Source organism: Phyllopteryx taeniolatus, chromosome 1 (genome assembly GCF_024500385.1).
Source record: "Phyllopteryx taeniolatus isolate TA_2022b chromosome 1, UOR_Ptae_1.2, whole genome shotgun sequence".
NCBI classification, from domain to species: domain Eukaryota; kingdom Metazoa; phylum Chordata; class Actinopteri; order Syngnathiformes; family Syngnathidae; genus Phyllopteryx; species Phyllopteryx taeniolatus.
Window position 1 is genome coordinate 30886547 of NC_084502.1, and position 12985 is coordinate 30899531.

A 12985-nucleotide genomic window follows, 5' to 3' on the forward strand; every position below is an offset into this window, starting at 1 on the left:
ATGACATCGGTCCACCCTCTTCAATTATAACATCTTAAACTCTTCTGGAAATGCTTTCCACAATGTTTAGGAGTGTTTTTATGGGAATGTCTGACAATTTTGCCAGAAGCAGATTTGTAAGATTAAACACTGATGTTGGACGTGAAGGCTTGGCTCTCAGTCGCCACTCTAATCCAAAAGTGCTCGATAGGGTTGAGGTCAGGATTGTGCTGGGCAGTCAAATTCATCCACAGCAAACTCTCTCATCCATGTCTTTCTGAACCTTGATTTGTACACTGATGCACAGGCATGTTGGAACAGGAAGGAGCCATCTTGAAAATGGTCCCACAAAGTTGGAAATGTACAAAGTTTTAGCTAATGAGATTGGATTGGATTGATTTCGAGTGGACAATGAGCCACGCCTTCTTGTCCAACATCAGTGTGTGACTTCACAAAGATGCTCCTGGAAGAATGGGCAAAAATTCCCATAAACTCACTGCTAAACCTTGTTGAAAGGCTTCCCACAAGAGTTGCTGTTACAGCTACAAAGGGTAGACCAACATCATACTAAACCATATGGATTTACAACCCCAATTCCAACACAGTGCCATGATTGGGTATAAAAGGAGCTTCCCTGAATTGCTCAGTCATTCACAAGCAAAGATGGGGGCGAGGTTCACCTCTTTGTGAACAAGTGCGTGAGAAAATAGTTTAAGGACAATGTTCTTCAATGTACAATTGCAAGGAATTTAGGGATTTAATCATCTACGGTCCATAATATCATCAAAAGGTTCAGAGAATCTGGAGAAATCACTGCATGTAAGCGGCAAGGCCGAAAACTCACATTGAGTGCCCGTGATCTTTGATCTGGCTGCGAGTTGAGCCGAAAGGCGAAGCTCTCCATTTACTGGTTGATCTACAGTCAAACCCTCACCTATGGTCACAAGCTGTGGATTGTGACCAAAAGAACAATTTCGCGGATACAGGCGGGTGAAATGAGTTACCTCCGGGCTCTCCCTTGGAGATTGGGTGAGAAGCTCTGTCATCCCGGAGCCGCTGCTCCTCAAAATCGAGAGGAGCCAGATAAGGTGGCTCGGGCATCTGGTTAGGATACCCCTGGTGATTTGTTACGTGCACATCCCACCAGGAGGAAGCTCTAGGGATCATGCTGGAGAGACTATGCCTCCTGACTTGCTTGGGCACACTACGAAATCCCCCCAGAAGAGCTGGATGAAGTAGCTGGGGAGAGGGAAATCTGAGCTTCCCTGCTTAAGCTACTGTCCCCCTGACCTGACCCCAGATAAATGGAAGATGATGGATGGATAATTTCAATTACCACAATGACAATTTTGAATAAAGATCTTCTGCTCTTGTGCCCTGCGACGAACTGGCGACCGATTCAGGGTGTAGTCCGCCTTTTGGTACTTCGGTACTTGTTCATCCCCAATTTTTTTGCCTACACCATCTAATGTTGTCAGAGGATGACGTCAAAGTTTGACAATCAAAAAGCTTGTTTGTCGCTTGCAAAGTTAGAAAAGGTTAGAAAAACAGGACGCAAGAAAGGTCTGAGGAAATTTGAACAGGAATTCTGCCCTTATACTTGAAGACAAAACAAAGCAAATTTATTTATATTGCGCATTTGATACACAAGGTAACTCGATGTGCTTTACATGATCAAAAGCATTTATAAAAAAAACTAAAAACAGCTTATAAACATTTAAAACAAAGAGGGGAGAAAAATAAAAGTTCAATGAAGCAGCGTAAAGTGCAAAAAATAGCATTTAAAAGAGGAAATGCTCTAAAAATCATGAGAAAAAAAGAAGAGATTTTTACCTTGGCTTAAAAACGTGCACAATTGGGGATGATGTCACTTCTGTTGGCAACTTATTCCATTTGTGTGCAGCATAATAGCTAAATGCTGCTTCACCAGGTTTGCTTTGGACTCTGTGCGCCACTATTTGACCTGAGTCTGTCGATCTCAGAGCTGGGTTTATATTCCATTAGCATTTCTTTAATGTATTCAGGACCTAAACTATTTAGTGATTTAATAGACCAGTAGCAGAACTTTAAAATCTATTCTAAAGCTTCAGTTTTTTGGTCAACTGTATCAAATTTTGACATGGTAATAGAGTTTTTCCCAAGTGGCTTCAGATGTAGTATCATTCAATCATTTTTCTGATTTGAGCTGATATTTAACCTGATGGATTGTATTTTTTCCACTAAAATAACAAGCACATTCATTGCATTTATCTGCTGTTAGGCATTCTGGAGCTATCTGATTCAGGGGGCTTGTGAGCTTGTCAACCACAGCAAACGGAGTGCGTGTATTGTTGAAGTTCTTACTGATGATTTCAGAAAAGTGTTGCTGTCTAGCCCTGACTAACTCTTGGTTAAAATTACAAAGACTGTCTGTAGAGGTCATAGTCAATTTGGAGTTAAATTATTCTACACTTACGTTCTGGTTTCCTACGCTTTGATTTAGAGGTCTTTACCATCGTGCTCCTCCACAGTGTTCTTGGTCCCCTCAAGATTGTCTTAGTTTTAATAGGAGCGACAGCATTCACGACATTGGAGATTTTCGAGGTGACATTTTCCAAAAGTTCATCAACTCTCTAAGCATTCACAGTTTGTGGCACAGCTATGGTCTCCATAAACTTAAAGCCGGTACTCTCATTATGTACTCTTTTCTTAATAGACATAGAAGTTGTCTGAGAGGTAGAGAGAGGTAGGTGCTCTGCCATCTAATATCGGTAGAGCATGGCATCAAAGTTTGATTGATGGATTTGATCATTTGGAGGATTGGCCATGAAAATCGGGTTCCTGCTTGCAACTTTATTTGTTTTTAGTTTATTTAGGGCCATAAATTGAGTAAACCGAATTAAGATCATTAGGCCAACATAAATCTCTTGGATTTTTGAAAAATTACAAAGCATCAATGAAAATGCACGATGTTTGTGGATTGTTGTCTTGCTAAAGGTCATGACTGGATTAAATTTGGTCATCCTTAATAATTCTACCATGGTTTTTGTTTGAAAACAATCTCAGAAGTAGTATATTTCAGTACAGTTCGGAGACAGCCATCTTGCAAGTGTGACTATTTACTAGTAATATGTAATAGTGTATATGACATTTGAGATGGAACACAGTTTATTTGATCTGTTTTGGTTTCTTGTCTCTCCACAGTGGTGGTGTTGTACACACAGGGTGTGGAGTGCAAACAGTGGCGAGAGGTAAGAACCCCTGCCCACCCATGCCAATCTATACCCCAGCCCACCCATGCCAGTCCCACTCCACTCGAGTCACCTCTATATGACATACATGTACTTGTTTACAATGCTAATCACTTTGCAAACATTGTGGCGTCTGCATCAGTATAACAATCTCCTGTGAACCCCCCAGGCTGTTGACCATTGGGCACCAATTAGACCCAGTGGTCAAATGAAGTCATCATTTTCTCCGTCAAAAAAAAGGACAAGTAAGCAATATCGCAAATGGAACAAGAGGCCAATGAATAATTCGGGTCTCTGTTCTCCCCTAAGGAAGCACAGTGGACCAGTGGCTAGCAAATCTGTCTCATAGATCTGAGGGGTCCTAATAACACGCTCAGTTGGTAGGGAGACGCTTTTTGTGAGCATCCATCCATCCATCCATTGTCTTCCGCTCATCCGAGGTTGCGTGGTGGGGGCAGCAGCCTCAGCAGGGAAGCCCAGAATTCCCTCTCCACAGTCACTTCCTCCAGCTCTTCCGAGGGGATCCCAAGGCGTTCCCAGGCAAGCCGAGAGACGTAGTCTTCCCAGCGTATCCTGGGTCGTCCCCGGGGTCAGCTCCCGGTGGGATGTGGCCGGAACGCCTTAGCCGGGAGGCGTCCAGGTAGTATCCTAAACAGATGCCGAGCCACCTCTCAATACGGAGAAGCAGCGGCTCTACTCTGAGCCCCTCCCGGATGACCGAGCTTCTCACCCTATCTCTAAGGGAGAGCATGGACACCCTGCGGAGGGAACTCATTTTGGCCGCTTGTATCCGGGATCTTGTTCTTTCGGTCACAACCCACAGCTCGTGACCATAGGTGAGGGTAGGAAAGTAGATCGACCGGTAAATAGAGAGCTTCGCCTTTCGGCTTAGCTCCTTCTTCACCACAACAGACTTATACAAAGTCTGCATCACTGCAGACGCTGCACCAATCCGCCTGTCGATCTCCCGTTCCATTCTCCCCTCACTCATGAACAAGACCCCAAGATATTTGAACTCCTCCACTTGGGGATGGATCACATCCCCGACCTGGAGAGGGAACTCCACCCTTTTCCGACTAAGGACCATGGTCTCAGATTTAGAGGTGCTGATTCTCATCCCAGCCACTACACACTTGCCTGCGAACCGCTGGAGTGAGAGTTGGAAATCACAGCTCTATGAAACCAACAGAACCACATCATCTGCAAAAAGTAGAGATGCAATACTGAGGCCACCAAACCAGACCCCCTCTACGCCTCGGCTGCACCTAGAAATTCTGTCCATAAAAGTTATTAACAGAATCGGTGACAAAGGGTTGTGTGGACATTGTCCAACCCACACTGGAAACGAGTCTGACATACTGCCGGCAATACGTACCAAACTCTGACACTGGTCGTACAGGGACCGAACAGCCCATGTCAGGTGGTTCGGTACCCATTACTCCAGAAGCACCCCCCACAAGACTCCTCGAGGGACTCTGTCGAACGCCTTCTCCAAGTCCACAAAACACATCTAGACTGGTTGGGCGAACTCCCATGCACCCTTGAGGACCCTGCCGAGGGTGAAGAGCTGGTCCACTGTTCTACGGCCAGGACGAAACCAGCACTGCTCCTCCTGAATCTGAGATTCGACTTCCCGACGGACCCTCCTCTCCAGCACCCCTGAATAGACCTTACCAGGGAGGCTGAGGAGTGTGATACCCCTGTAGTTGGAACACACCTTCCGGACCACAACCCAAGTCTGCAAATCCAGACCCACTGTCCCCGAAGTCCATGTGATGTTGCAGAGGCGTGTCAACCAGGACAGCCCTACAACATCCAGAGCCTTTAGGAACTCCGGGCGAATCTCATCCACCCCCGGGGCCTTGCCACCGAGGAGCTTTTTAACCACCTCGGTGACCTCAACCCCAGAGATAGCGGAGCCCGCCGTCTTCGAAGTATTCTCCCCACCGATTCACAATGACCCGAATCGAGGTCAGCAGCGCCCCATCCCACTATACACAGTGTTGATGGTGCACTGCTTCCCCCTCCTGAGACGCCGGATGGTGGACCAGAATTTCCTCAAAGTTGTTCTCCATGGCCTCACCAAACTCCTCCCACGCCAAAGCCGCATTCCGCTTGTACAGCCGGTACCCATCAGCTGCCTCAGGAGTCCCACAGTCTAAAAAGGCCTGATAGGACTCCTTCTTCAGCTTGATGGCATCCCTCACCGCTGGTGTCCACGAACGGGTTCGGGGATTGCCGCCACGACAGGCACCGACTACATTACGGCCACTCGGAAACTCCTTCTGACAGGGGATTCTGCCAGACGTTCCCAGCAGACCTTCAGAATATGTTTGGGCCTGCCACGTCGGACCGGGATCTTCCCCCACCATCGGAGCCAACTCACCACCAGGTGGGGATCAGTTGACAGCTCCACCCCTCTCTTCACCCGAGTGTCCAAGACATGCGGCCGCAAGTCCAATGACACGACCCCAAAGTCGACACCCTTATGCTTGAACATGGTGTTTGTTATGGACAAACCATGGTGAGCACATAAGTCTAATAACAGAACACCACTCGAGTTCTGATCGAGGGGTCCGTTCCTCCCAATCACGCCCTTCCAGGTCTCACTGTCATTGCCTACGTGAGCATTGAAGTACCCCAGCAGAATGATGGAGCACTCCCTCCAAGGACTCCAAAAAGGGTGGGTACTCTGAACTGCTGTTTGATGCATAGGCACAAATAACAGTCAGGACCTGTCCGTCCACCCGAAGGCGGAGGGAAGCTACCCTCTCGTCCACCGGGGTGAACCCCAGGATACAGGCGCCGAGCCGTGGGGCAATAAGTATACCCACACCTGCTCGACGCCTCTCACCATGGGCAACTCCAGAGTGGAAAAGAGTCCAACGCCTCTAAAGAGGACTGGTACCAGAGCCCAAGCCGTGTGTGGAGGCGAGCACGACTATATCTAGTCTGAACTTCTCAAACTCACACACCAGCTCGGGCTCCTTCCCAGCCAGAGAGGTGACATTTCAGGTCCCTAGCACCAGCTTCTGTTGCTGGGGATCAGATCGCCAAGGTCCCCGCCTTTGGCCACCGCCCAGCTCACACTGCACCCAACCCCTATGGCACCCATAGTGGGACCCACATCATTACCCTTTCGGGCTGTGCCATGGGTTCAGGCCTGGCCACCATGCGCTTGCCTTCGAGCCCCGCCTCCTATATCCATTTATTTTATTCATCATAGGGGTTTTTGGAGCCGTGCTTTGTCTGGTCCCTCACCTATGACCTGTTTGCCATGGGTGACCCTACCAGGGCGTGAAACCCCAGACAACTTAGCTCCTAGGATCATTGGGACACACAAACCCCTCCCCCACGATAAGGTGACAGTTCAAGGAGAGGGCTTTTTGTGAGCAAAGGTCTTTTGGAGGTAATTTGGAGATTGTGTGACTGCTGAGGTACATTTGAGTCAGTCTTCGTGATGTTTGACAACGAGGACCGAGTGGAGATGTAGACTTCTTACATCAGCCACTAGCTAGTGTAGCGAATACACCCTATGGCACAGTTGTCAACGGCTACCCCCAGGAGCTGATAAACTTTTCATTCCTGCCTCCTGACCCTCAACCACCTGTTTTCACAAGACACAAGACACCTGGTTTATATAATCTGAAGCCATAAACTGATTGAGGGTCTCCTCATGAGTTGCCCAGCATGATTGGGGGAAGGAAGTGATTGATGACTGTTGAACAATGGCACATTGTCACCCCCTGATGGTGATTGGAAACACTGCCTGTGGACACTAAAATGACATTAAAGAAATCCCACAAACCTTTATGAATATTCTAAATGTGTATCTTGATGTCTGTGTTATTAATGTCAATTTTACAGGTCTAGCAACGAGACTTTGAGAACTGTTCCTCTTAATTTGAAGCCAAAGAGTACGTAATGATGTTGTATTGAACAATAAGTAGTTGATTTGCCAATACTAAAGTTTAAACAATCATTTTATATACTTGATCTATGCGTAAGACAGTTTCAAATTTGGGAATCGTTTTTTTTTAATATGCTGAGTCTCAACCCGTATTTAGGGCACGGCTCACGTAGATAGTACAAAATTTAACATGGAAACCCAAGTCGATGGGTGTAGTCTTTTCCCCCCCGCCTCAGTTGGCACAAAAACCATCAACATCCCTTCTGCTTCCTCTCTGACGCTTTCTCTTCCTGGCTAACATCTTGTTAGCTACTGCGATTGACTACAGCCAACACCTCCCACTACCCCTTTCCCCTTTTTTTTTTTTTTTTTTCCTTTTCTTTTGTTGTGGCGCAAGCGACCCCTGACCACGGCGGCGCTGTCCGAAGCCTGCCATGCGGCTTCGATCTGATCCCCAGGAAGTCACTCCTGGCATTCTTACCAGTTACGCCCACAGTTGAGAGCAAGAGTGGGGCCCACAACAAGTTCAAACAGCAGGAAAAGTTACGAGCACACCCCAACGGGACAAAAACTTTCTTTTTGAATCTTTTTTGTTTTTACTTTTTGTGCATGTTCGTCTTCCACTAAACCTGCCTCAATTCCTCCTGAGACAACTGCAAAAGACCAGACTTGGGGCCTCATGTACAAAGACTTGCGTGGATTTCCTCCTAAAACATGGCATACGCTCAATTCCAGAAAACGTTGTATGCACAAAAATATCCAGATCTATGAAACTCTGCGTACTCATGAATCCAAGCACATTTCTTTCGTACATTCCAATCAATGTGGAAATGAGTGCACATGTTGGAGTAGCCGACCCCTCCCTGTCCACGCCCACATTTGAATATGCAAATCATATTTAAATAAACCCTGCACCTGACATGCTGATCTCTGCATGATCAGAAAAAAAGGAAACTTAGCAATGTATTGAAGAAAAATATTTTTTCTGAATGTGAAGTTTGCTCAATGAAGTGGAGGTACGCAAGAAAATCCTCTTTGGCACGCTGTCCTACAGCGTTAACAACACGCAAAAGAGGAGTGAATGGGACAGCCCGTGTGCGGCTATCAATGCTGTGGAGACAGAATAGCGTGCACACGCTGAACTAAAAAAAGAAGTGGTCAGACATTTAGGTGGATGTGAAGCGGAGGACAGCTGCCCACCGCCAAAGTTTGGCCAAAAAAAGGTGGAAGAACCGGCGCGCGGGGCCTCACCCGTTCGAGGAGAGAATCGCTGCGATCATGGGTGACGCTGCTCTCTCAGGGGTGTTGGGAAGACGTGGTCGACTATGATCACCCCACAAGGTTAATACCATGTATTTTTACAACTCATAACAAATGTGTTCATACAGTAACCTACACTCAGCCCTGTGATATAAAGGTTCATGCATAAATGTTCTATGTGTGGTATTTGTAATAAATCTTTTGAATTCAAATAGAAACACATCAGCATATCAAAGAAGATATAAAAAACTTTGACACCTATTTGATTACTCAATTTATTATTTTAATACACAGGAGAGGACACGCACACTGACAAAAAAAATCATGTTTTCTTTTTTTAGGAGAAGAGGGGTGATTTATGTCAATTTCAACACATTTTAATCATGTGCAACCGATGTACATGTTCAAATGAAGTAAATTCAAAGGACTTTTTTTTTTTTCTTTCCTTCTTCCCTTTCTCTTCTCAGTGCATGTGCTGGAGTCACGAAGCGATTGTGAGGGCAATAGGCGGCATAAATGATCGCCTCGATCAATTAATAGGTGTCCTCACAAATATCAGTGGTTCATTAAATACGCTGGTTAACAAATGAATTCTCAGTCCTTGCCTCAATTGAAATCAAATGTTGCCAGGCATGAATTGTTCATCAGTGCTAATTATTCATGTGTCTCTGGTGTGCAGATTTATGAGAACGGTTTCCCAGCATCACCTCTAAGTGTCGCCAAAGCACCAAAAGCTGCAGAAACGTGCGTACGCCACCCATGCAGTTGGCGTTAGGCACCGCACATTCCCACGGTCATGTCACTCTTGATACATCTGAACTTTGCCGTGAAAAAGAACGGACGCCACGTTTTTGTGATTACGCACCTTTTGCACATGAGGCCCCTGGTGATCTACGATTGTGAGTAAAACACTGCGGTGATTTCTAGAAAGTACAAATTGGTGCATCGTAATTTGGGGTTAAGTTAGCGAGCTCCCACGAATCCCAACTTTACTCTCCCTCACTATGGTTCAACTCGTTTCAGGCTCACATTACACATTCAGTCATTCGCCCTATATCTTGTTCTTTACGTACATTTTTCTGTAATTTTTGGAGTAAAGTCCTTCTGCATTTTTCCCCAAACTCCCCTGTGTCATTAAAATGTTCTCTAAAATTACACTTCCTGTATGTACTGTGTGTTTGAATCCAAAACAGTTGACCGCTGAAATCGAGAACTTTTATTTTTATTAATGTAGCGAGCCTTCTGAAGTGCCAAGATTGATAGAGATTTTTCATCCCTTTTCCCAAGATTTAGGAATACAAAAAGAGACATGGTGCCCTATATGAGGCAAAGATAGTTTGATTGTAACCTTCGACGTACGTCGAATTGCACCGGAAGTAAATGCAGGCGTTTACTTCCCGACTTCTTCTTTTCCAAATTAATTACGCTTTTATAGAAACCAATATACACTACACTAGTGAGCTACCCAACTCTTGTCATTGGTGATTGAAAGGGATACTGTTTTTATGTATGTTTTATGTATTTTATTATTTTACTTACATAAAATTATGAAATATTGCTGGCTGATGACCTTCGACTGGTTACTGTCCAAATCCGGTCATTAGAAAGTGGGTACCGACCCGTTATACGCGGAACATCACGTGCCCGAAACTGGAGATTTTAACAGGTCAGCTATGCACGCTATGCCACTGACTTGCTGTGTATGGTGCAATAATGAGCATCACTACTGGTTGATGAAATTATAGTTTTAAGCCTAACTTCCTAAAAAAAAAAAATACATAAATAAAATTATGTGTCTTGAGACAAAAGTTAAATACGTGTTTATCTTTTATTTATACAAGTATGATATGATATGATATGACCTGAACAAAGCCTCATCGTTGGATATTGTCATCTTTGGTTGCTCTAGAAGACAATCTTCTGTAAAACAAATGACATTGTAGACATTTTAAGTTCCTATGGCTGCTTTGTCCCGGTCTCCTGATCTAGGGCAGAGCCATTTATCCGAGCCGGAAGGAAGCGCTTTGACCTGTTTTGGCCGAATGCGGTAGGTGGTTGTGCATCTACCCTACTGTCACACGCTGGACGCTTTTTTTCCACCACTGCGCCATTCTAATGGGTCTGATGGATCACAGTCCCACTTGGCCCCCATTTCAAGTTAACTATAACAGCAAAAATTGGCATTAATAAATACATCTGCAACTTGAATGAGGTCTTCCTTTTGCCCTCACTCCATATACAATTTCATGGTATTGTTTTTGCATAACCAACTCGAAAAAACAAATGACAATCAAAACCTGAAAAATGAAACGCACCCTTTTTTGTATTTTTTATTAAAAAAAAAAAAAAAGTTCACTGCTGTTGATGAACAAAACAGGATGTGGGCATGTTTTTGGAATGTGGAAAGATGCCGGAAAACCCAGAGAAAAGCCACACAACCATGGGGGAGAACACACAAACTCCACACAGGAGGACACGAACCCAGGTTTGAACCCTGAACGTCCGAACTGTGAGGCAGATGTTTTAACTACTCACCACTATCATCTCCAGTGATTCTAACCGACCTGGAGCTCACCACCAGTGGGTGCAGCCACGTGGGAGATCTGGGCACATTTGGGCTTGCTGGTGATGCTGAAAGCCCAGTCAAGCTTTGAGCTATTGAAAAAGCTAAGTGGGCCGTGTAATTTGTTTGTTCTTTGTCTGGAGGCTTGGTGGGTCTGATGGAGTACCTTTCTCTTACCAACAAGCTGTGATCCAATTATTCTTCTGGAGGACAAACTCTCCAACTGGCTGACATGCTTGAGGATAAAGTGAATTTTAAGCTCCACTGGAGAGCCTGTTTTGGACATCTGTGTTGCTTTTAAATATTACAGAAACTACTGCGACCCAATCTCAGTAGATGCTCATCAGGCCCACAATTGGCGCAGTTACCACTGCTCTGTGTATGGCTATGAGGACTCCCGGCTTTTGGGGTGGGAGGGAATGCATGTAGTACATATGAGTCTCCTGCTCAAATTATTTTTTATTCTTTTTTCTGCCTGTCTTTGTCTGACTTGGCTGGCCTCACATATCATCTATCACAACCTTTCTGGACCACTGTGCTGAAATAATGATTGTCTTCATTTTAGGCAATTTACTCACAGATTGACTTAATCAGTGTGAAATCTGGGCCTTTTTAGTTGGACACAAAGTTGATACACACACAATAAGCCATAACCGAATCTGTTGTATGAATGGAAATAGTAGGTGGATTACACTGGTTTGTTGTACCTTCTGCCATCTCATGTCAAAAACTCATCTTACAACATTACCCTTAACAATGAATGGCCTATAGATGATCTGATTTTGAAGTGCACATCTATGTCATCTTCACAAGATGTAAAAATAGCAAATGTCAAGTAATGAAACCCTATAGCCACTGAGCAGAGCAAAAATCCTTGCACCCTCCTTAACTTGCGCAAACAACCAAGGATAAACGTAGCTCCTCCTTGACATGAAAAGATCTCACACCAATTGAGATGTATCACTTCAACATACTTCCTCGACACCAATTACGATTTTCCTATTAGCCAGGGCTCTGGAGGCATCATTTGGCATTTTTGGGTGTAATAGAAAGAGCCCAAAAATATGTTGAGTTTTTCAGCAAATAGCTTAGGATAAGTTCCACAGTGAAAAATGGGGATAATTGAATTCCCGAAGAGGTGGGGGATCACTGTCAATAAAGATTTTACAGAGAAATTAAATGTAACACCATAATTTCCCACATCACACCTGATGATGTTTTATGGCAGTGCTTGGGAATTACTAGCCTCGTGATGCTGGAAAATGGATGAACATGGAGTTTCCCAATTGCCAGTTATGAAAAAGGGAAGAAGTCTCCTTGACTTATCTGCAGCTTAGCCTTCAGAAGACAGGACAAACAGCGAGCAGTAGGACATGTCACTTCATCTGCACTATCTGTTGCTTATTCCTTCTCCTTTGTCATCCTCGTTGCTGATGAAGGCTCCTGGTTGGGGGTGAGGCGTCGCTCGGAGTGAGACCGCTTATTTATTTAGTCCTCTTCTTGAAGAAGAGGAAGAAGCAGTTACATTTTACCAGGCTCAAACGTGGAAGCATCCCAGATGCTGTGCTAACGTGTCCAATCTACTGGGTCTTGTAGTGAAGTGATCCAGCAGCAGTGGTGTGAATGCGCTATTAATGAAATCAGTGTAATTGGTCCCTATGAAGTGTTTTCTTTTCACCTTGCTTTCTTTTCTGCAGCATGATTGTGCAATCATTGAATGTTGCTAATCCAATCCCAGTTCCGATTAATTCATATTGGCAGAGTGGGCCAAAATATCCATACTGCAATATAGTTAACTTTTGCGATAGATGAATGGATGGATGGATAGATACATTACATAGATAGATAGAGAGATCAGATGACAGGTGTAATTGTCTTTGTTAGGGTTGGGTATCGAGAATAGAGAACCGATTGGAACCGGGACTAACATTCCGGTTCCCCCAGGGAATCATACAAATTAAAATATGTTGGTTCCCAGTTTTGGTCTTCCAACTCGGGCCACCTCACCTTGTTTCTGCGTTTTGTTTTTCTTTTTTTTTCTGC

General features: G+C 44.8%; 1 protein-coding gene across 3 annotated transcripts in view; it reads left to right on the forward strand.

The window, feature by feature from the left end:
• The window catches only part of cpne5a (copine Va), a 121981-nt gene that overhangs the window by 24475 nt on the left and 84521 nt on the right, over positions 1 to 12985 (forward strand). For all 3 annotated transcript variants that reach the window (XM_061788548.1, XM_061788538.1, XM_061788556.1), the window contains one exon: positions 3163 to 3209. In XM_061788548.1, the coding sequence (XP_061644532.1) occupies positions 3163 to 3209 (47 nt within the window). The remainder of the gene's footprint in view (positions 1 to 3162; positions 3210 to 12985) is intronic.